The sequence below is a fragment of the Pelophylax lessonae genome (genome assembly GCF_965119305.1).
Source record: "Pelophylax lessonae genome assembly, chromosome: 4".
NCBI lineage: Eukaryota > Metazoa > Chordata > Amphibia > Anura > Ranidae > Pelophylax > Pelophylax lessonae.
The window spans coordinates 506,146,610-506,167,220 of NC_138771.1; the positions used below are offsets into that span (position 1 = coordinate 506,146,610).

The 20,611-nt window shown below is 42.2% G+C and overlaps 1 protein-coding gene across 1 annotated transcript in view; it reads left to right on the plus strand.

Annotated features, from left to right (window-relative positions):
* Nucleotides 1–20,611, plus strand: part of ITPR2 (inositol 1,4,5-trisphosphate receptor type 2) — a 611,059-nt gene that overhangs the window by 413,489 nt on the left and 176,959 nt on the right. The window contains exons 38-40 of the mRNA XM_082252924.1: nucleotides 7,104–7,212; nucleotides 8,822–9,009; nucleotides 10,372–10,552. Of these exons, the coding sequence (XP_082109050.1) occupies nucleotides 7,104–7,212; nucleotides 8,822–9,009; nucleotides 10,372–10,552 (478 nt within the window). The remainder of the gene's footprint in view (nucleotides 1–7,103; nucleotides 7,213–8,821; nucleotides 9,010–10,371; nucleotides 10,553–20,611) is intronic.

Below are 20,611 nucleotides of genomic sequence, written 5' to 3' on the forward strand. Positions count from 1 at the left end.
CTGAAAAACTCGGCTTATACTCGAAAATATATACGGTACAAAGAAATAAAGGGTCTATCATTTTTATTATAGGTGTATTTTAAATGTTAGAGGCAGAATATCAACCAAAAATCCAGAAAAAACACATTATACAAATGTTATAAATTAAGTTGCAGTTCAGTGAGTAAAATAAGTATTTGATCCCCCAACCAAAACATGACTTAGTACTTGGTGGAGAAACCCTTGTAGGAAAGTACAGAGGTAAGACTTGAAGTTAGTGACCAGGTTTGCACACATCTCAAGAGGGATTTTGTTCCACTCTTCTTTAGAGATCTTCTCTAAATCCTTAAGGATTCTTGGCTGTCCCTTGGCAACTCGAAGTTTTAGCTCCCTCTATAAATTTCCTATGGGATTATGGTCTGGAGACTGGCTAGGCCACTTCAATGTGCTTCTTTTTGAGCCTCTTCTTTGCTGGCCTGGGCGGTATGTTTTGGGACATTGTCATGCTGGAAGACCTATTCATGACTCATCTTCAGTGTTCTGGCTTAGGGAAGAAGGTTCTCATCCAAGATTTTACAATACATGGCCCTGTCCTCAATGCGGCAAAGTCAGTCTGTACCTTTAGTAGAGAAACAGCCCCAAAGCATGTTTCCACCTCCATGTTTGACTGTAGGGATGATGCTCTTAAAGCGGAGTTCCGGCCACAAAATCGACATAGTCGATTTTGGTCCATGCGCTTGCTATAGCTCACCTGAAAAAGAAATGGGTAGTTAGGATTTTTTTTTTTTTTGCACTTGTAATTGCAGAAAAAAAATACTCACCTTCTTTCCACTTCCTCCCTCGGCCTCACGACCCGCGCCGTCACTTCCGCTTTGCAATGATTCCTGGGAGCTGAATGTCATCGCTCCCAGGAATCAATGCGCCTGCAACGGCCCCGCTCGTCACTTCCGGTGCAACGCCGCATTCCTTGCTAAACAGCTTCTGGGCATGCCCAGAAGCTGTGGAGGAATGCGGCGACGCACCGGAAGCGACGAGAGGGCCGGTGCAGGCGCATTCTGGGAGAAGAAGACATGGAAGAAGACGCCGAAGAGGATCGCGCTGGCTTCAGCTGCCCACAACAGAGATGGCAACGCTGGAGAAGAAATTTTAAAAGTGAGTATTTCTTCTTGCAGGTAAGTGCTAACCGGGACAGATCAGAGGCTAGCCATTGTGGAATGTACCAGCCCTGACTGTCCCGCGGGTATGTTTATTGGAATTTTTTTTGCGCCGGAACTCTGCTTTAAGGTCATAGTCAACATTTTCCTTCCTTCAAACACGGCGAGTCGAGTTAATGCCAAAGAGCTCAATTTTGGTCTCATCTGACCACAGCACTTTCTCCCAATCCTACTCTGAATAATTTAGATGTTTATTGGCAAGCTTCAGACTGGCCTGTATATGTACCTTCTTAAGGAGGGGGATCTTGCGGGCGCTGCAGGATTTTAATCCATGGCGGCGTATTGTGATATCAGTCATTTGTTTGGTGACTGTGGTCCCAACTGCCTTGAGATTATTCACAAGCTCCTCCTGTGTAGTTCTGGGCTGATCTCTCACTTTTCTCATTATCATCCCTACCCCTTGAAGCGAAATCTTGCATTTAGCTCCAGACCGAGGGTGATTGATTTTTATTTTATATTATTTCCATTTGCCAATAAACCCTCCAACAGTTGTCTCCTTCTCACCAATCTTCTTGCTGATGGTCTTGTAGCCCATTCCAGCCTTGTGCAGGTCTACACGATTGTCTCTGACGTCCTTTTGACAGCTGTTTGGTCTTGCCCATGATGATGAGGTTTGAATAGAAGAAAGAGATTCTGTGGATAGGTGTCTTTTATACACATAACGAATTGTTTTTAGGAACACGTTCTTAAATTGACAGAACTGATCTGTGTACCACATGAGTACATACTGTCGCCAGTCTGTGAGAATCAGAATTATTGTTGGTTGTTAGGGGATCAAATACTTTTTTTTTATTCACTGAACTGCAACTCAATTTAAAACATTCGTATCATGTGTTTTTTTCTGGATTTTTGGTTGATCTTCTGTCTCGATCATTTAAAAAAACCACCTATGATAACAATTATAGACCCTTCATTTCTTTGTAAGTGGGCAAACTTACAAAATCTGCAGGGGTTCAAATTATTGTTTTCCCCACTGTAATTACACCAATCCAAAATGTGTCTATCTGTCTGTCTGTCTATCTATCTATCTATCTATCTATCTATCTATCTATCTATCTATCTATCTATCTATCTATCTATCTATCTATCTATCTATGTTATATTTAGGCCACAGAAAAGGGTAATTTTGTCTCTTGAGCAATATATTGCTTGGTATCTGTCTCTGTATACAGAGTTTACAGTCCAGACACTGCGGCAGATTCAGGGTGTCTTTTTGGTCGGGGAGACTGATTTTTTTTTTTTCCCCCGTCGTGTTTACAATGCCTGACTCCTACACTTAAAGTCGTGTGCTGTCTCCATGGTAACTGTGTGTCCTACATGGCGTTCGCCGCCGAGTCAGCCCACACAGGTCAGAAGAGACGCACGCCCTGCAACTGATTTCATTTATTATCCTTTAAAGGCCAGACCTTGGGAAGAGGCAGACAAATCTGGCTCATTCTTCCCGTCTGCGCTGTCTCCCTGGGCTTCGCTCTGAAGACGTCTGGTGGCTGCGCTGCAACGTGTAGCGATAGGGAAGGGGGGCAGTAAGATATTCCGGGCACAGTCTACTAGTGCATCATTAAATAGTTAATTGTCTGGGATTGTGTCTGATGGTGTGATCACAGTTCCGAGATTTATAGAAAATGTTTGAAAAGTTTTCAGAACTTTGATTTTGAATGGAAACTTTTAAGGGCTGACCCTGGAAGTTACATGTGAAAATGTAGCATCTGGACAGAATTGAGGCACGTGTTCTGACACTGAGTGTTACTACATTTAATTTCTGGTGTTTATGCTGTGCGGTTGTCTGTCATCTCTAGGGCTCATTCACACCACATGCGAAACATGGATGACAGCACACTAGCATATCCAAATGACTCCTTTGTTAAATCTTAATACATGGTACACAGTAGTCCTCTCCTACACTATCATACTGAATGAAGTTTCACTCACATAGGCACAGTCATACAGTTAGCTGCAACTTTTTATTTGTGAAGTAAAGATATTATACGAGTAATGAAAGCAAATCCAAAATTAAAAAAAAAGAAAAAAAAAAAAAAAAGGATTAAAAAATGAATAAAATTGATCAAAACTTCAGATTAACAGGTCTCATTTGAGATGTATTGTCTTCATATGTAAAGTTAAATGCCACTTCCATGAAGGGATACGATACCAAGAAAAAAGTGCTTGTTCATCCAGCAGTTCATGGATTGATGCAGAAGAATGTCTTTTCTGTGTGCATCAGTGTCTAGATTGCTGTCACAATATAATACTAATCTAGGCACGGCCATTTTAAATATTATCTGACGTGTCCAGGTACAGCGAAGATATCCCAACACTGCACACTTTTCTTTGGAAGATTTTTTTGGTGAATCTTTCATTAACTTTATTCTGTATAAATAACTGACCTGTTGCAATATATACCAATTGTATCATTTTTCAGCAGAGCTCCACTTTTTTTTATTTATTTTTTTATTAAAAAGCCTGTCTGCTGCAGGCAAGAGGAAGTATTTCCTGAGTCTATCTCCTCCAGTGATCAGACTGTAACATTGTAACTTTGTAGCAAGTCACAAGGTGAGAGGCTGCAGAAGATCAGAATCTGTGTCAGACTTTTGTGAACACAAACAAGAATTACATAGACACCAGGATTTACATGATTGTGTCGTTGTATAGATAGTGACCCTGGTTAATGCCTTAGCAAAGATGGAGCCATCTTTCTGGAGGGGAAAGTAGATGAAGGCATTGTTATGGGGTAGTACTGTTATCTCTGTGAGCAGTAATAAGTGCCCAGAAGTGGTACACTGACACATTGTTGAGCCTGTATGTTCTTAAAGTGGTAGTAAACCACGCTATAAAAAAAAAAAAAAAATACTCCTCCTGCAAGGCAATGGCATAATGTGCTAGTATGCATCGCATACTAGCACAATATGAAATACTTACCTTAGAACAAAGCCCTCCAGCAATGCGCTGTCACCGCTGACTGTGCTACCACCTTCCCCCGTCTGCCTTCCAGGTTCACGGGCTCTAGCTGTGTGAGTGGCTGGGGCCGCGATGACATCACTGGGAGCTCTTGGCTACAGCACGGTGCTCTGAAAGTCCGGCATGGTATGCCAGACCTTCAGAGCGCATGCGCCGGTTACATCAGAGCTGAATCCAGTGTTAATGTCTCCTAAACACTGCACGTTTAGGATATATTCACTGTACCCATATGTAAGTTTTATTATAGGCTTACCTGTAGGTACAAGATCAAAACATGAGTTTACTAACACTTTTTAGTAAAACTTAGTAGTGGAACTTTAGTTAGAAAATGAAGTCCTGCCAGATCACTTCAGGCTGGACCACTTTATTAATATTACTCAGCAATGATAGTGTATCTTGAAAAAGAGATTACCATGCTGTCTTCTGTACCCTTGTACAATTGTGCCTCTATTTTTGTACTGTTATCATTATTGTTTGTACTTGCTTTGTCTTAGGCCCCTATTACATGACGGACCGATTGGGTCCACCTGTCAGTTTTTCAGGCGGACCTGATTGGAAACAGTATACAAACAGTATGTAAACCTTGCGCTAGAGTTAAAGAAGATAGCAGCCAGCACTGAAAGTCAAATAAAAATACTCCCAATTAATACAATAATATAATAGTGCAGCTCTAAAATATAATTTTTACAATGATCAATAAAAACTGTTAATTGAAAGTCCAAAATCAGAGGAAAAAGATTAAATATATGTTTCAGTCCAAAATCCAAGAACCCATATTATAGGGGGTGTAAGAAAGAATAGCACTGGAAAGGTTAAATCCAACTTCACACACGTGATGAAAGCTCAAGCTGCTTACCGGACAAATTTGACCACTATGTTATATTGGTCAAAAATGTAATGGTCTCCCCAAAACCATGCACTCGATAACACCTCTTATGCTCATCCGGAAGGATGGATATGTGGGGAAAAGCAGACAAGAACTCCCATAGCGGAATATGTAAAATGCATTTAATGAATAAAAGTATTGCACTTACAATCCTCCAAGTAAAAAAACTCAATAAGCAGATGGTGTATATAGCAGCGTCCCTCCGGATCTCTCTTCTGGACTCTCTCAGGTAAACTAATCTTAGAAGCATGTACGTGATGACATCACCATTCTAAACCCCACCCTATGCGTTTCATCAGATATACCGTCTTTTCAGCCTATCCCCAGCAGACATTATATCTGACGAAACGCGTAGGATGGGGCTTAGGCAGTGACGTCATCACGTACATGCTTCTGTGATTGGTTTACCGAGAGAGTCCAGAAGAGACATTCGGAGGTGGTCAAATTTGTCCGGTAAGCAGTCTGTGAGGTTGGATTTACCCTTTCCAGTGCTATTTTTTCCTACACCCCCTATCATATGGGTTCTTGGATTATTGACTGAACCATATATTTCATCTTTTTTTTCTGATTCTGGACTTTCAATTATCTGGTTTTTATTGATCATTGTAATAATTATTTTTTAGCCCTGCACTATTAAATTTTTGGACCTGATTGGACCATCCATTGCTCATTATGGAGCGGCAAATGTCAACGGACATGTATTTATTGACACCTGCTGACATCCGATACTGTCCGCTAAAAACAAACGGATGGGGATCTGTCGGGCAGATCGGATTGGATGACAGTCAAATAGAAATGGACTAGCGGTGGACCGATAGAGGACAGTGCAGAACACATGGACCTGTCATCTGCCTGATCAACAGGGACCAGTGGAGAGATGCCCTGCTTAGCAGGCGGATCTGCTGGCGGACTCTACCAGTGTGAAAAGGGGCCTGAAGGCTTCATTTACACTTGCAGTGCTCTCTAAGAAGCGATCCGTGTTCAGATCGCTTTTCAGACAGCATTTGACAGGTGGTTAGGAGGTGTTGTATTGCCTTTTCACCACCTGTTTTATCCCCCTAAATCAGGCATGTCCAAAGTCCGGCCCGGGGGCCAAATGCAGCCCCCGGGCTGCTTAAATACGGCCCCACAGGTAATTTGGAAAAATACATTGGCATCATTCATGACTTTTTTTGCTGCCATCATTAATCATCATCGGTGGCTTAATATAGCGCTTATATGGGGTTAACCCTTGTGTGACTGATTAGGAAGCACGCATGCTCCGGATTGAGATGAATACATTGTAAAATCTCAGTTAACGTGAGTTGGTCTAAATCAGTTATCAATATATTTGAACACAACATGTATACTTGGTGTTATGTTCCTGTTCATATTTTTTTTTTAACTTAAAAGTTGACAGACAACCTTTATTACCAATAATATGTAATGTACTTTACAATGTTCCTGACATATATTTCAGCTTCCTGGATTTTTTTTTCATCTGGCCTTCAGATATGAAAGGTGGAGCGATTTAACATTCGTTTAGATTTGTCATCCATGTAATGAAAGGAAAAGTATGCCGTTTGCAATAAACTTTGCATAAAATAGTTAGTTTGTATTTCATTTGAATGGTCCAAAGAATGTCAGGTAAAATGGTCGGCCCTCACACATGTTCACTTCATCAAATCTGGCCCTCTTTGAAAAAAGTTTGGACACCCCTGCCCTAAATGCTGGACTACTGTGCAATTGCAGCATGGCCACATTCATTTAAATAGATCACAATAGGCGGGCGACAGTGCCTGCCAAATGAAATGGGGGTATAATATCTGCTGCTGCTGCTGCAAAGCAAGGCATTTAAGTCGTGGCATGCATACACCCAGGGCCACTGCCTTTACAGCAGGTGAGGTCTGGTAAAAACGCAGCTCAGCCACTGGGTTTTAGCCCCCCCCACCCAATCTCTAGTGTAAATGAGCCATAACTTTTTTTCTTACCTATAAGAAAATCCAGACATTTTCCTTGGGGGATCAATTTAGTTAATTGTGAATTGATGTGTCGGATACTTACAAATATTTTTTACTTCCATTGTACAGGGTGTCACGCTGCGTAAAATACTACTGAATCGTTACTTCAAGGGTGACTATGGCTCCTCTCTGAACGGGCCGCTGACGGCAGGATACGGGAAATCTGGAGCGGTAGCCGGTAACTGTCATTTCCTTGTGGCTTCTGTTAGGGCTTAAGGGGACTCATTCAGTTTGATATTAGTAATATTCATTTCTGAAGTTTCAAAAGTATGTCACAGTAATTGTTCGGACAATGATGGAGAAAGAAATGAATGCTATAATAATGGCGATAATTATAATATTAATTAATATGGATTGTAAATGATTTAATTCCCATTAGTAAGTTTAGGCCATGGTGTAGGGCTGGGCTGCTCCATCGGATCGTTTACTGTTACATTTTTCATATTTGCTTCTTACTGATGGAGAATGTCTGTCTGGAGCTTTTTTTTCGCCCTAACTAGAACGGTAGTGTAGGTCCTGAATCATCTGGTGTTTACAGACCACAGACTGCCGCTGTGAGCCTGAAGATTGACTTCGAAACAAAATTCTTAGTTTTGAGGTTGATATACTGCAGGGTTCCTGTTGCTCCCCAGAAAACCAACAGTGATATTTCTGTCCTACCTTGTACCACATTTCTCTCACCTTTAATTCTTTTAAAGTTGAAGCTGCTTTTATTTTGCCTTCCAATGTTCATTCTTTTCGCTCTAATCAACAAGCTAAGGAAATGTTGAAATAAAACATTTCCATTTTCATTATATACCTTTATAGACCCAGTGACATCATCACCAGGTATATGTGCTTCTATAGCAATGCAGGCCCATCATGGCTGGTGGGAAGGACCAGCAGGGTGCATTACATGGCTATCAGGCTTCAACCCTGATGGAAGCATTAGGTTGGTTCTTGGGTGGAGTTATGCAAATATCAGATATCTTAATGGGTGGATGTCAGTCTGGAGGAGTGGGCATTCCTAGGCAGGCTGTACTTGCATGCAGACCACCCTAGGTAACACCCACTTTTAATACTAAGCAACCACGATTGAAAGAAGATCCAATGAATGAAACGATTGGGCCAGGCAGGGCTGTCTTTAACATGGGGCAAAAGGGGCAGCTGCCCCCAGCCCAGTCACTGTTGTGGGGCCCAAAGCAGCTACCCCTTGAGCCCATGTTGCTCACAAATAGTTTTCCTGGTTTATGCTTTCCAGCAGGTACACTCCACAATGTGCGGACACACAACACATGCAGCCTGCACCCTGAGGTCCTCCCCAATCAGCAGCCTGATGGTAGAGGGACAGTGTAAAGGGCAAATTAGAGTGGTGGCCTGGCTCAGATAACAAGGTGGTGGCAGCCAGTGTTATCAGAGCAGAGGGTGGGGATCCAGAGTGCTTCTGTGCCTGGCTGGGGGGGTGGGGGGTTGAACGGGACCAGAGAAATGTTTGCCATGGGTACATTCAATATTAAAGATGGCCCTGGGGCCAGGGATAGAAGGCTGGGGAGGAAAGGACTAGATGGTGCTGGATGTCCCCCAGCCAAGAAATTAGGCGGGCTGTATCTGACTTGCTGCATGAACACTGCTGGAAGCTCACAGTGTGCAGTGAAATTAGGGTAAGCAATTTCAATACAAGAGAGGAGCCAGTACAACTATGGAAGAAGACTGAAGGGAAGTCTGGAGTTACGCTTTAACAAAACAAAACGGGGGAGTAAGAGAACAGAGGATCCCAAACATTAACTTCATTGTCTGCTTTTTAACAGCCTTCTCCATCCAGGACACTGACAAGAAGTCAGGGGCTTCCATGACGGATATTCAGTGCCTTCTAGACAAGGAGGGTGCTTCTGAACTGGTCATAGACGTCATTGTTAGCACCAAGAACGATCGGATATTTTCTGAAGGAATCTTACTCGGAATTGCGCTGCTGGAGGGTGGAAACACCCAAATACAGGTAAGAACAGAAACACCCTTTGATCGGCCACCCACCTTCCAATATGGCTGCCTCTGCTTTCTGACACATTGTAACATAATTTGGCCTATCCAGTTCCAATCTGAAATTCACCAATATTTTAGCCTTAGTAAATATGTCAAATCTTTAAGTTACCAGTTGAAAGATGAAAAGCTTTGTCGTGTTGGACCTGTATTCTACATCAGAACTGCATTTTCTCCTATTTTGATTGGAGCCTAGCACTTAAAAGGGTAACTCCACTTTCATAGGAAAAAAGAAAAAATCACAAAAAAAAAAAAAAAACATATAGCATATATGATACAATGCAATACGAGCCATATAATGTATTGTTATTAAAAATTAAGTTCCCCATTTAAATCCGAAGAATTGTAATTTTCTGTAAAATGCAAGGCAAAATGGCAACCTTGAGGCATTCTGTACACAGGTGAGGTACAGAACGCCCCCCAGATATGTCATTTCCTGCTTGTGTGATTGGCTTACTGATTTACCCAGCAGTCTGCACTAAGATACAAGCCAGATTTTGGGCATCTCCTGCAACAAACATTTCAGTTTGGGTGGAGTACTCTCAAAGCGTTAATCACGTCTGCAGACACTGCCACTTTCCTCATTAGAACCCTGCAAGTGCAGCAGCTGATTAATATTTATAAACTCATTCGCATTCATTTTGCACATGGACACAAACAAACAGCTATTTCTTCAGAATACCAAAAGGTAAGACTGTAACAAAGTTTGTTAAAAAAAAAAAAAAACTTAACAAAAGTGGAATTAGTCTTTGAAACTTGCAAAGGTAACGTAAATAAGGAAACTGTCATATTTTTCTAAATTTAAAGCGTCCCTAGTCTAGAATGTTTTCTTCTGTTTTTTTCCCCATTGTGACGCCCCATTGGGATAATTGTCTTCTACTTCCTGTGCTAGTGACTATGTGTCACCAGGACCAAAGGTCAGGAGTAGTCTTTAAGGGGGACACATCACAACAAAAGCACTCCTTGTAAGTAGAGTAGAGGGCTGTAACTTCCATCAGGCTTGTATTGCTCACTGTGCTCCTGTAGAGAATGTTTCCTCACTTCCTGTCGTAGTTACAATGTTTTCCCTGGCACAGGAAAGTAAGAGAAAATCTCCCCATTTTTCACTGTATCCAAAACAAAAAAAAGAGTTTTGGCGGGAATTGCACTTTAAAGATGAACTTCAATAAAACAGCTAAGAATATAATTGAAATGCATTGAGTGCTGTTTAGAAAGTATTGTAATCCAGGCACCCCTGCCAGACAGCACAGCCATGTCCCAAATTCACTTTTCTCCACTGCTTTCCAACATGATACAACGTGAGTCCATTATTTTCCAACAGAGTTCCTTTTACCATCAATTAAACGAGCAGAAAAAATCTGAGAAGTTTTTCAAGGTCTTGTACGACAGGATGAAAGCTGCCCAGCAGGAGATCCGAGCCACTGTGACCGTCAACACCATTGACCTGGGCACCAAGAAGAAGGATGACGAGTATGAGTCTATGTCCTTACCCAAAAAGAGAGGTAATGTGGAGAAAACTGTACAGGGAGGGGGGAGGGGGTAAGTGACGGATTGAGGTGTATCGCATCAAAGCTTCCTTTGTATTTTGAATGGGCCAGCAGCACACCCAAATGCACAGATATCTGTACCTGGAATATTTTTACCCACACAGCTCACCACAGTACATAGTATGTACATTATAGTGCCCTGTAGAATTGGTGCATTTACAGATACTGTATGTATGCATTGATGTCCCATTTTAATTGAATGCAACTGTATCGCACATGTCCAGCATTGAGAACACATTTGCAGCGCACTTCTATTAACTTGAATGGACACGTTTAGCAAGCTTAGCAAGTTGTAAAGCTTTCCAAATCTGCCAAGCATTGCAGGCAATATCTAAATCAGCTTGAAGCAAGGGCATTTTCTAAATGCAGTGGGTCTGTGTGTATGATCCTAACATGGGCTGCCTTCTTCAAGAAAAGAAAGAAGAAAGTGACAGCTAGAGCAGCAGCACTTTTGGTTGTGGAAAAATTCAGCTAATAGTGGGGGGGGGGGCTTAAAACTTGAGCCTATGACCTGCAGGAGTCAGGAATATGTAATGTAAATAGGGCAGCGTTAGGGGAGGGTGTAAATAATATTAAGTGCAGGGCAGAGGTAAAACTAGAACCTACAGGACCCTGGGGCAAGAGACCATAAAGGCCACCCCTGACCCCTGGTTGTTTACCCCTTTACTTTTTTTTTTGTTCAATAAATTTTTATTAAAAAAATATGCCATAGGTTACAAAACAATCTCCAAAGCGAGTCATTATGAAGGCATTAACAGACATAAAGTATTGTGAAATCACTTTGTGAGTATCAGCAACATAAGACTTTTGATGTGCAGAAAAAGAAACATCAAATAATCACTTGAAACGTATTTAAAAAGCGTATTTAACATCCCATCACAAATGGTGAGTAGAAAGAGCATAATTTGAGAGGGTTGAAATAAGAAGGAGAGAAGGGGAAAAAGAAGTGGAGAAAGAAAAGATAGGAGACAGTGGGAGGAGGGGAGGGAGTGCGACCGGCTCGAATGGCTGATATTGGTACATAACGTAGAGGAGGATATAGCATAGTATACTGTTTGATAATCAAGACACCAATGTAGCATAAGTGGATGAACACTTAAAGGAGATCCAACAGACCCATATCTTGTATGCTCTTTCAGATTGGTTTTTGTATTCCAGAGTCATGTCCTCCATGTGATAGAGATGGTCAACCATCTGAAGCCATTGAGGAATAGAGGGAACAGTCGGACTTTTCTAGTATCTAGGGATTAGAGATTCAGCAGCGTTTAGAAGGTGGAGGGTGATGGAGCTGCGATATAAGCCTGTTGGTTTCTCCGTACAGTGAAACACTACAGTCCAGGGGTCTCCCTTAATGGGGAAACCTTGGATTTTCTCGATTAGGTTACCCCTTTACCTTTTTATTTTAATTATTTATTTATTTTTTACAATTTTATATTTAATTATTTTTGAACAGTTTTTTTAGGAGCCCCGTTGGGGGGCTTTAGTGAGATATCAGGAGTCTAAACTGACCTCGAATGTTTCAACTTTGGGACAGTGAAAGGAGATTGAGGACACAGCCCTCAATCTTCATCTCTGCAGCCTCAGCAGCACAGAATGAATGAATTGGCACGGCTACATTGCGCTGAATATTGAGTGCAGCTTAAGGCTTGGTTCACACTCCCCCAACTTTGCATGCAATTTTGGAGTTCAAACTCGCATGACAAATCACACCTCATTAACGGCAATGGAACTGTTCTAATCAGTCCGTCTCAAGTCGCAGCCACTTAGAAAAAGGTGCACTACTTTTGGGGCGACTTGCATTGACTTCTGTTAAGGAGTGGCAAGCAACCTGCATTGAAATCGCGCAGAATGTCAACCGTCAAAGCTGTGCGACTTTGAAGCCGCATGGTTATGAACCGTCACTAAAGGAGTATGGTGCAGTAGAGTCTGAATGTATTTGCTGCGTATACTATTCCTTGTACCTGCAAAATACTTTTTAACCTCCCTGGCGGTATTCCCGAGTGTGACTCAGGGTTCATTTTCAGTACCAAAAGCGGTAACCCCGAGCAACACTCAGGATTACTCCAGAATGTTACTCACCTTCCCTCCGCTGTCCTTCCCGTCCTCCTCACAGTCTCTCCCCGATCTGTGCATGGCCGATTGCTGACACTTGCCTTCCGGGTACCTTCCTGCGAGCGTTGCGATGCAGGGGAGTGGAACCGGTGGCAAATTCAAAAGTGTAAATACACAAATGACACGATACAAAGCTGTGATCCTAACGGATTACACTGCATCATTCCATTTCACCACAGGATTGCACCTGGTGACTTTTCCAGTGCCCTTGCCTGTGCTTTTCCATTTTTGCCTGGAAAATTTTGAATGACCATGCTTGGCGTCCAAAAAGTGTTTTTTTTTGCGCAAAAGCACTTTTAGACGAACTGGAAAACAGCGACAACGAAACTGAGTTACTTGAAGAACTGAGCGATAGCGATTCGTGGGAAAATTCGTCATCAGGTACGGAAAGTGACGACAGCGACGATTCTGATGTCTCTTTCTGGCACATAGCTTGTGGAATTTGGGAAGTATATTAAATGTTTCTTCACAATTTCCAACGGAGCTATGTGCCAGAAAGAGACATCAGAATCGTCGCTGTCGTCACTTTCCGCACCTGATGACGAATTTTCCCACGAATCGCTATCACTCAGTTATTCAAGTAACTCTGTTTCTCTGTCGCTGTTTTCCAATTCGTCTAAAAGCGCTTTTGCGCAAAAAGAACGTTTTTTGGACGCCATGGTCGTTCTCTATTTTCCAGGCGCAAAGAACTGGAAAAGCACAAGCAGGGCACTGAAAAAGTCACCAGGTGCAATCCTGTGGTGAAATGGCATGATACAGAGTAATCCGTTAGGATCACAGCTTTGTATCATGACATTTAGTGTATTTACATTTTTGAATTTGCCGCCGGTTCCACCCCCCTTGCGTCGCAATGCTCGCAGGGAAGGGAACCAGAAGACAGGTGCCGGCATCGGCCGAGCACACAGCGGGAGGACAGCGGAAGGACTGTGGGGGATCGCAGGGGAAAGTGAGTTTTAAAATGTAAAACAGCAGATTTCTATGCAAAACAATGTACCGCATTTAGTACAGAAATCTGTACATAATCAGACCACCAGGGAGGTTAATTAATGAGCCAAAAGCAACAGACTCACAAACCCACATAGACCCTGGCACAAAGGATATTTTTTTACAAAATTAAATGCTTTCATTACATATGCTTTTCTGCAAACAGAAAAGATAGAGAGCTAACACTTTCTCCTACCTTAAAGGGGGTGTAAAGCCAAAGCTTGTTTGGCTGTACATCTCCAATGGATAACAGGAGGGCAGTTTGTTTTGCACTCCTGTGACCAGATTCTGCCAGGTGCCTGGACTGACACCCGGCTCAGCCTCTCAGCGAGCCGCTGAGAGCCTGAGCCGACCGCTGCCCATCCCTCCACAGCCTAACGCTCCAGTGAGCGAGGAGGGGGCAGAGTGGAGAGCTGCTGACTGACAATCAGCAGCTCTTTGCTTGGGGAGCTGTTAGAACCGAGTGATCGCTGGTGTTCGATAGCTCGGTTCTCAGTGTAGAGGCACATCGGTCCGATGCTGCATCCACTTAGGTAAGTATAAATGGGGGAAAAACTGATTCCCATACTTCCCATACATCTCCTTTAACCTCCTCGGCGGTATTCCCGAGTGTGGCTCGGGGTGGAATTTCAGTGCCATTATCGGGCGATCGCTGATGTTCGATCGCTCAGTTCTCAGTGCAGAGGCACATCGGTCCGATGCTGCATCCACTTAGGTAAGTATAAATGGGGGAAAAACTGATTCCCATACTTCCCATACATCTCCTTTAACCTCCTCGGCGGTATTCCGAGTGTGGCTCGGGGTGGAATTTCAGTGCCATTAGCGGTAACCCCGAGCCACACTTGGGGTACCGCACCGCCAGGGAGCATCGCTGGATCCTGGAAGAGAGGTTATTTATCTTGTCCCCGGGATCCCGCAATGTATTCCGGCAGCATACGGCGGCCGGATATTTCACCTGATGCTGTATACCCTGGCTTCCTTTCCCTGCGAGCGTAGCGTCGCAGGTGGGTGGAACCGGCGGCAAATTCAAAAAGTAAAACACACAAACTCACTGATATATTGTAATCCTATTGGATTACATTACTAAATGAGATAAATATATGTGTATCTATCTATCTATCTATCTATCTATCTATCTATCTATCTATCTATCTATCTATCTATCTATCTATCTATATATACGGTATATATATATATATATATATATATATATATATATATATATATATATATATATACATACACTTTAACTTATTTATAGTTATTTACTATATTATAATTTATGATTTAGGGGTGTTCAAAATTTATCATACCCGAGATGTTATAAAGAAGAACGCACAGTAAAAAAAATCATTTGTAAAAAGTTGGTTTTAGGTTGCTTGTCCTTAAGAATTACTAGCAAAATAATTGTACCGCTTTCAGCACCTAAAATCGGAAACAATCATACCGCCAGGGAGGTAAAAGAGAACTGTGGGTTTTCCAAAAAAAATATATGCTGCATCTGTCCCCTGCTTCCTCCGCACTTCCCCTGGCGGCCTGTGTGCACCGCATGCACTGCACACAATATGGCTTGGCCACTGTCTTAAAGCAATGCAAATGAGCTGCTTGCACTATACCAATGACTGTTCATTAACTTGTCTTGGATGTGTAAAGTATTGAGAAAGCTTTACTAATGCAAAACAAACATTTTATTATTTTTTTTTTTTTTTTTTTTACACACTTGTGATTACCTTCTTTATGAAAATTCTCACAGCAAATATTCACATGTCCCTTTCTAAAAATGATTGACTATTAAAATATATTTAATCATGTTCATGTGTACAGCTGTCTCCTGTTGTAAGAATCAGCGGGGAGAATTACTAAAACTGGTGCACACAGAATCTAGTGCAGCTGTGCATAGTAACCAATCAGATTCCGGGTTTAAGCCCTTGTTCACGACTTTGAATCCAACGTCCCTGTGCGATTTCATCGAGGCTTGCATATGACTTCTTAACAGAAGTCAATGCTAGTCTTGTTGAAGTCGCCCCAAAGTAGTGCAGGAACCTTTTTCTACGTTGGAGCGACTTAAGTCGCACCAATTAAAATAGTTCCATTGCAATTAATGGGGCCTGACTTGTCATGCAACCTTGAACCCTCAAGTAGCATGACAAGTCGTTGCATTGTGGAACGGGGCTAAGCCCTCATTTACACTAAGAGTGGGTTTGAAATCGTGTTCAGCTGAATTCGCACGATTTCAAACCCGCATTTTTGCGGTTTCATGCACAGATGTCTATTGAAATCTTGCCTGTGGTGCAGAAACTACTTTTGGGAATCGGTGCTGCGTTGCAGTGTCAGCGTCGCACCGATTGGGACGCTCTGATTGCCGGCAGTAGGCTGCGATTTGACCTGTACACTCACACTTTAAATTGCCCTGATGTGAATGGGGGCGTAGATTCACATTGTAGATTGTAGATTCACACTGAGACCGGTCTAAAATTGTTTGAGTTCAACTGAACTCGCAGGATTTCAAACTGGCATTTTCAGTCTGACTTCAGGGGAGATTTCACAGACATCTGTGCGGGTTCCTGCACAGATGTCTATTGAACTTGCCCCCCAAAGTCACTAACAGTAGTACAGAAACTACTTTTGGGAATCGGTGCGGCACAGCAAAGTCAGCTTTGCACCGATTGGGACAATGCCATTGCCGGCAATTGGATCTGATTTGACATGTGTCAATTTGGAGCAATGTGAACATGGACTTATTGTCAAAATCTTAATTGAACAAGCTGAAGTTAGAAGCGGATTAGTTACTATGCACATTGCACAGCTGCACCAGATTCTGTGTGCACCAGTTTTAGTAAATCTCCCCAATGCGTTTGTTGATTTGCAGCTGAGAAAATGTAGTGCAATATCCTTAATCAAATAATGGATTTTTAATGTCGTCACTTTAGTTTTAGTTTTAAAAATGTGCTGGTAAATAAATCCGGACAATGGCATTTGCATGTTTAGCCAGGAGATGTTAATTTGTAGCAATAGATCGATTTGATGCGCTGCAGCTCAGAAAGTAATAATAAAACTCACGTTTATCGGAAGCCTTTTTATGGTCGAGCATCTCAAAGTACTTCACAGGTAACTCCTCCGCAGGCTTTATTTCCTTGTGTTGTCTCATCTAATTATGTGGCAGTCATTATGGACTGTAATTACCATAAATAATTAGTGTCAGTTGGGGAAAGGAAGCAACTGGTAATTGAACTTTTGAAAAGATGGAATTTTTACATAATAATGATTTGCGTAGACTGCTTTTGCAAAACAGGAAAAACTGTTATAAGTGAAATCCTGAAAAGTGAAACTCGGTTATCTTTTTTGGGCTTTGAATTTAAAAAAGGGTTGGTACCTCTGTCAGGTTTTTATTACTCAGAGCATAAAAATGGCCAAATGGTAAAGGCTTTATTTGTTCATAATTATGAGATCTGCGATTGGCACCCAGACTGGGTGCTTCCGTCAAACAGTTCCTCCTGCCCTCCAAACCCTTCCAGCAGACCGATAGCTAATACCAGCCCTTTACCCCAAGCATTGTACACAGACAAGATGTTGAGGTAAAAACCAAAGGAAGGACTGTTCATTGTTTACTTCAAAAATAGGGGCAGGCACCACATGAACAAAAAAAACATATTACATATTGGGGTAAATATTCCACAACGGTTCAGTAACAAAGTAAATTTGACACAAGACTAATCAAGTCTTCAGGAGGATTAGCAAACAGACAGAAACAATATGTTACTCAACTAACAATGTAAATTCACACCTAGGAGGCACACAAGGGAGAGATTACACAATGGGAGAAAGACACTTAAAGTAATTGTTAAGCCACTATGTGATCTTTACATCATCCCCTCTGTTAGATTACAAACTGTATCTTAGTGCCTGTGCTTTATCAACCACTTGCTTCGCGGGACCGCTAGTGAAGGCGCACGCGCAGATTGGCTACAGGAGGAGCAAATCAGCGGGTCAGGCGGCTGCGATGTCCGCCGGTTACCCGCGATCACTCCCTGTGGAGACAGAACGCTGTTCTGTCAGTAATGTACACAGGGCTCCTGTATTCCTCTTATTTAGGAAAACAGGTCTTTGTGTCCATGCAGCAAGCCCATCCCCCACACAGTTAAGCTGGATACACACTATACGATTTTCTTTGGATTTTTTTCCTTTAGATTTACCAAAACCAAATAATATGAGGTCAATCCTAAACAATTTCAATTTGTATGCAATCAGGCCGGCCCTTGCACTACATAGTTGAAGGTAAATCTAAAGGAAATCAAACAACAAAAGTTGTATAGTGTTTATCCAGCTTTAGAAATCACCCCCTAGGGACACATTTACCCTTTGATCGCCCCTGGTGTTAACCCCTTCCCTGCCAGTGTCATTAGTACAGTAACAGTGCTTATTTTTAGCACTGATTACTGTAGTAATGTCACTGGTCCCCCAAAAGTGTCAAAAATGTCAGGTGTCCGAACTGTCCGCCGCAATGTTGCAGTCCCGCTAAAAATCGCTGATCGCTGCCATTACTAGTAAAAAAGTAAATAAATAAAAATGACATAAATCTTTCCCCTAGTTTGTAGACGCAAAAACTTTTGCCCAAACCAAATAATATACACATATTGGGATTTTTTATACCAAAAATATCTGGCAGAATATATTGGCCTAAAATGATGAAAAAAAAATTAGATTTTTAAAGTTTTTTTTATTGGGAATGTTCTATAGCAGAAAGTAAAAAATATTGTTTTTTTTTTTTTTTCAGAATGGTCACTTTTTTTGTTTATAGCGCAAAAAATGAAAAAATTGCAGAGGTGATCTAATACCACCAAAAGAAAGCTCTATTTGTGGGAAAAAAGGACAATTTTATTTGGGTACAGCGTCACACCACCGTGCAATTTTCACTAAAAATAAGGCAGTGCCGTATCGCAAAAAATGGCCTGGTCATTAATGGGGCAAAACCTTCTGGTCCAGAAGTGGTTTAAAAAAAAAAAGCATATTTCTACCTGTTTTCACAGCTCCTATCAGCGATCACGTGACTCCCGGCTCTCTTCTCTCCCCATCTGACATCCCCAGGGGGCGGAGCCAATAACTTCCTCTAGTGTCAGCTGGGGAGGCGGGGAGGAAAGAAGGAAAGCCGGGAGTCACGTGACAGCCGAGCAACGCTATGAAAACAGGTAGAAATCGGCTTTTTTTTAAATAAACCACAGGCACTAGGATACAGTTTGTAATCTAACAGAGGTGATAATGTAAAGATCACATAGTTTTGTAGCTGCTGGCAGGGGAGCAGGGCGGTGCTAATGAGCTGACAGGCAGGGAGGGGAGGGGGGAGGAGGACAGATAGCTGCGGATAATGGAGCCACAAAAACTGACCACAGTGTCAGGGCTCAGCAGCCATGATACACCGTGGTCAGTGTACAGGGAGGAGGGTAGAAACTGACAGGATCAGCCAGGTATTTTAGGTGATACAGGGGGCCAAATTACACAGCACAAGCACTCTGCTGTATATCATGCTTTAAAGGGTAACTCCACTTTCGTGGGGAAAAAAATAGCAAATAAAGAAAAAACAAACTAGCGTATACAATTGCGACACAAATCATATTATAATTGAATGTTATTAAAAATGACCTTTCCTTTTCAATCTGCAGCGGTTGTAACTTTCTGAAAATGCAATTCAGTATGGCTACCTGTAGGTGTTCTGTACACAGAATGTGTACTGACCACACCCCCAGAAACATCATTTCCTGTTTGTGTGCTTGGCTCACCAATTTTCCCAGAAGTTTGCACTAAGATACAAGTCAGATTTCTGGCATCTCCTGCAACATTTTTCGTGAGATGCTCCCAATAGGAACATGTCAAAAGGCATGCAGGCCCAGCAGCTTCCTTCATTAGAGCCCTGCAGCTGCTACAGCTGATAGATAATTATGAAACCACTCCCATTTGACCCACTCAGCACAGAGGAACAAACAGGATTTCTTCAGAATAACAAAAGGTAGGAATCTTTTTTTTGTTTTTGTAACGTACAGAGATTACCCAGAGGGGAATATTTTTATCTCAACAAAAGTGGAGTTATGCTTTAAGGGAACAGTATCTTTTTTTTGGGGGGGTTTTTTGGGGTACCAAACACTTTAACAGTAAACACATAACACCTTAATAAACAGATTACACATTGCAGCAGGAGACCCCAGCATCAGGTAGTTTTGAGCTTATTATAATCATCTGATTTGAGTCTCTGGGTCTAGGAGGGGATTGAAGCGGTCTATACCTCAGCAAAACAGAGGCCCCAAATCTGTATCTGTGTCCTCCAGTTCTAAGAGTCTGTGTGTTTCGGGGAGACATGGACCTAAATCCATAAAGTAAGTAAAACTACTCCAATGGTCCACCAGGCACACACCTCCTAAAGAATAGAGCCATCTCAAACGCCAGGGCCCATAGTCAGTAGGCAAGAGGCTACCCTGCAGTCCCCTCCAAAAGCCTTTTCCCCCAGTTGGGTCTGTCTCAATAATATCATCAAATAAAAGAGCCAATGCATTCCGGGTGCCAAAAACACTTCCCCTTCACCAAGGCTCAGCAACTTGGACAGGTCTTAAATTAACTCAGAAGGGTCTGTAGCTTGCTATGTAGATCGGTCTATTTCCTGTCCAAGTTATTAAACCCTAATGAAGGGGGGGTGTTTTTGGCCCCCAAAATGTATCGGTTGTTTCTATGTGAGCATATTATGAACAATTAAAGCAATCTGTACCCTTTCACTCATCGGTTGCTCACAAAGTCCTCCTAACCCCCTACAGTCCTGGATATGATGTCACTAGGTTCTTTGGCAATGGCCTACCGCCTGGTGAGTGTATAGAATGGTGGACGGTTATCACAGATAAGGAGCACTGTGCAACACTTTGGGCACAATTGTTTATT